The 2,089-nt window shown below is 57.6% G+C and overlaps 1 protein-coding gene across 1 annotated transcript; it reads left to right on the top strand.

Moving 5' to 3' along the window:
- The first annotated feature begins 416 nt into the window (after positions 1 to 416).
- LOC127200057 (acid-sensing ion channel 2-like) lies at positions 417 to 1,584 on the top strand. The gene has a single exon (XM_051158115.1). The coding sequence runs from the start codon at positions 787 to 789 to the stop codon at positions 1,441 to 1,443; it is 657 nt and encodes a 218-aa protein (XP_051014072.1). The 5' UTR covers positions 417 to 786; the 3' UTR covers positions 1,444 to 1,584.
- The last annotated feature ends 505 nt before the right edge of the window (positions 1,585 to 2,089 follow it).

Below are 2,089 nucleotides of genomic sequence, written 5' to 3'. Positions count from 1 at the left end.
CAGGGACAGGCTCGCTCTGAGTCCCAGGGTCTCCGTGTCTTCTCCGGAGGCTGAGAGCGCAGAGCCCACAGGAGCACCCTCCATCCCCTGCTTCTCTTCTCTTCTCGTAGGCGGAGCACAGAGCGTCCTCTCCCAGGCGGCAGCCGCGGGCCCGCAATTGGAATTCTGTCCCCAAAAGGGGGCCGGAAAAGGAGGAGAAAAAGGAAGGATGGAGGCCGGCAGCGAGAAGCAGCGGCCAGGGTTCCAGACATCCCCGGGAAGAAGCTAGGCGTGTTGGCTGCTCGGATGCTGCGCGCCGCGGCGCCCCACCGCACTGCATCAGCGTGGCTGGGCTGACATCCCCTCCATGCTTAACACGGGGCATTATGCGCTGGTTAACAGGCTCCGAGCTGCTCAGCGACTTGTTTTAAGCATTTTCTCCCTCGCTCTCGCTTTTAATCTTGTCTCTAGTGGCGTGTGTAGGGGGGAGGACTTTATTTCCATTGGCTAAGCGCTCCCTTCCCACCCACATCCCTTCCACATCACCTTGGTGTCTCCCTAAATAAAACCAGCCCTCCTTATCGCCTGGAAAAAATCAGGAGCTAGAGTTTGAATGGGTTTTATATAAACACTCACCCCTGTCAGCGTGCGGCCAGGCTCTCAGGATAAACTCCCAGTGTCTGGCCTGATGCTTGCCTGGCGATCTCTGCCTTGAACGCCAAGGCTTAAGCAGAATTCAGAGGACCTGGAACTCTTCCCTGAGATTTCATCAACCTGAAGCCAGTTGCGGAACTGCACAGGGTCCCGATGGACCTCAAGGAGAGCCCCAGCGAGGGCAGCCTGCAACCTTCGAGCATCCAGATCTTCGCCAATACCTCCACTCTGCATGGCATCCGCCACATCTTCGTGTATGGGCCACTGACCATCCGGCGTGTGCTCTGGGCAATGGCCTTCGTGGGATCCCTGGGCCTGCTGCTGGTGGAGAGTTCCGAGAGAGTGTCCTACTATTTCTCCTACCAGCATGTTACCAAGGTGGATGAGGTGGTGGCCCAGAGCCTGGTCTTCCCAGCTGTGACCCTCTGCAACCTCAATGGCTTCCGCTTCTCCAGGCTCACCACCAATGACCTGTATCACGCTGGGGAGTTGCTGGCCCTGCTGGACGTCAACCTGCAGATTCCCGACCCGCATCTGGCGGACCCCACGGTGCTGGAGGCCCTACAACAGAAAGCCAACTTTAAACACTACAAACCGAAGCAGTTCAGCATGCTGGAGTTCCTGCACCGGGTCGGCCATGACCTGAAGGATATGATGCTCTATTGCAAGTTCAAGGGGCAGGAGTGTGGACACCAAGACTTCACCACGGTGAGTACTTGGTTTTCAGTTCGCTCTTGCACTTCCTCTTCAGTTGAAGTGGTGCTCCAGTGGCCTTCTGTTTGTCTTGGGATCTCTACTGTGCCGGAGTGAGGGCAGCGGCCCGGCTGAAGGCCAAGAGGGTCGCTGGTGAGAGTTGTTGGACCTGTTTGTAGAAAAGGTTACCTGTCAGATGGAGCACTGTGGTCCTTGCAGGTTGGAGAGCCCCAGGGAGCTTGCTGTTGCGGCAGGGGGAGGGGGGCGCACTCCCCCAGATGTACCGAGTTGAGCTTTCTCAGACAAGAGGCCTTGGTTGCTTACTGTCCAGAGTGCTTGGTGTCCGAGCTCTGTGACAGGAATAGCTTGTCGTTGGTGAGATGGCATCCTCTCTTCTCTCTTTCTGACTCCCTTCTCCTTCTCTCTCCTCTCTCCCCCTCTCTCTGTGCTCGGAAGTGGCATCAGGCTCCGCGCATCCTGTGGGTTGGGCTGGAGCTAAAGCTGTCACAGGAGGGTGTGTGGGGCCCCAGACAGCCTGAATGGCTCTGGTGGCCGTGGGCACTCACTGCACAGGTGTGGAAGGCTCTTTCTTTTCCTTCCTTGCCTGAATTGTGTGGAAAGGACAGGACCCCCAGAAGCTCCATCTGGTCCTCCTGCAAGCAGGGGGGTGGGGGAGGGTGGGAGAAGCCACGGAACTGTCCATGGTGCTTTGTCAGGGAGGACAGTCTGTGTGGAGGCTCCCGTATAGGATGGGCAGAGAGAT

Source organism: Acomys russatus, chromosome 16 (assembly GCF_903995435.1).
Source record: "Acomys russatus chromosome 16, mAcoRus1.1, whole genome shotgun sequence".
NCBI classification, from domain to species: domain Eukaryota; kingdom Metazoa; phylum Chordata; class Mammalia; order Rodentia; family Muridae; genus Acomys; species Acomys russatus.
This window is presented reverse-complemented; position numbering and strand designations above follow the sequence as displayed.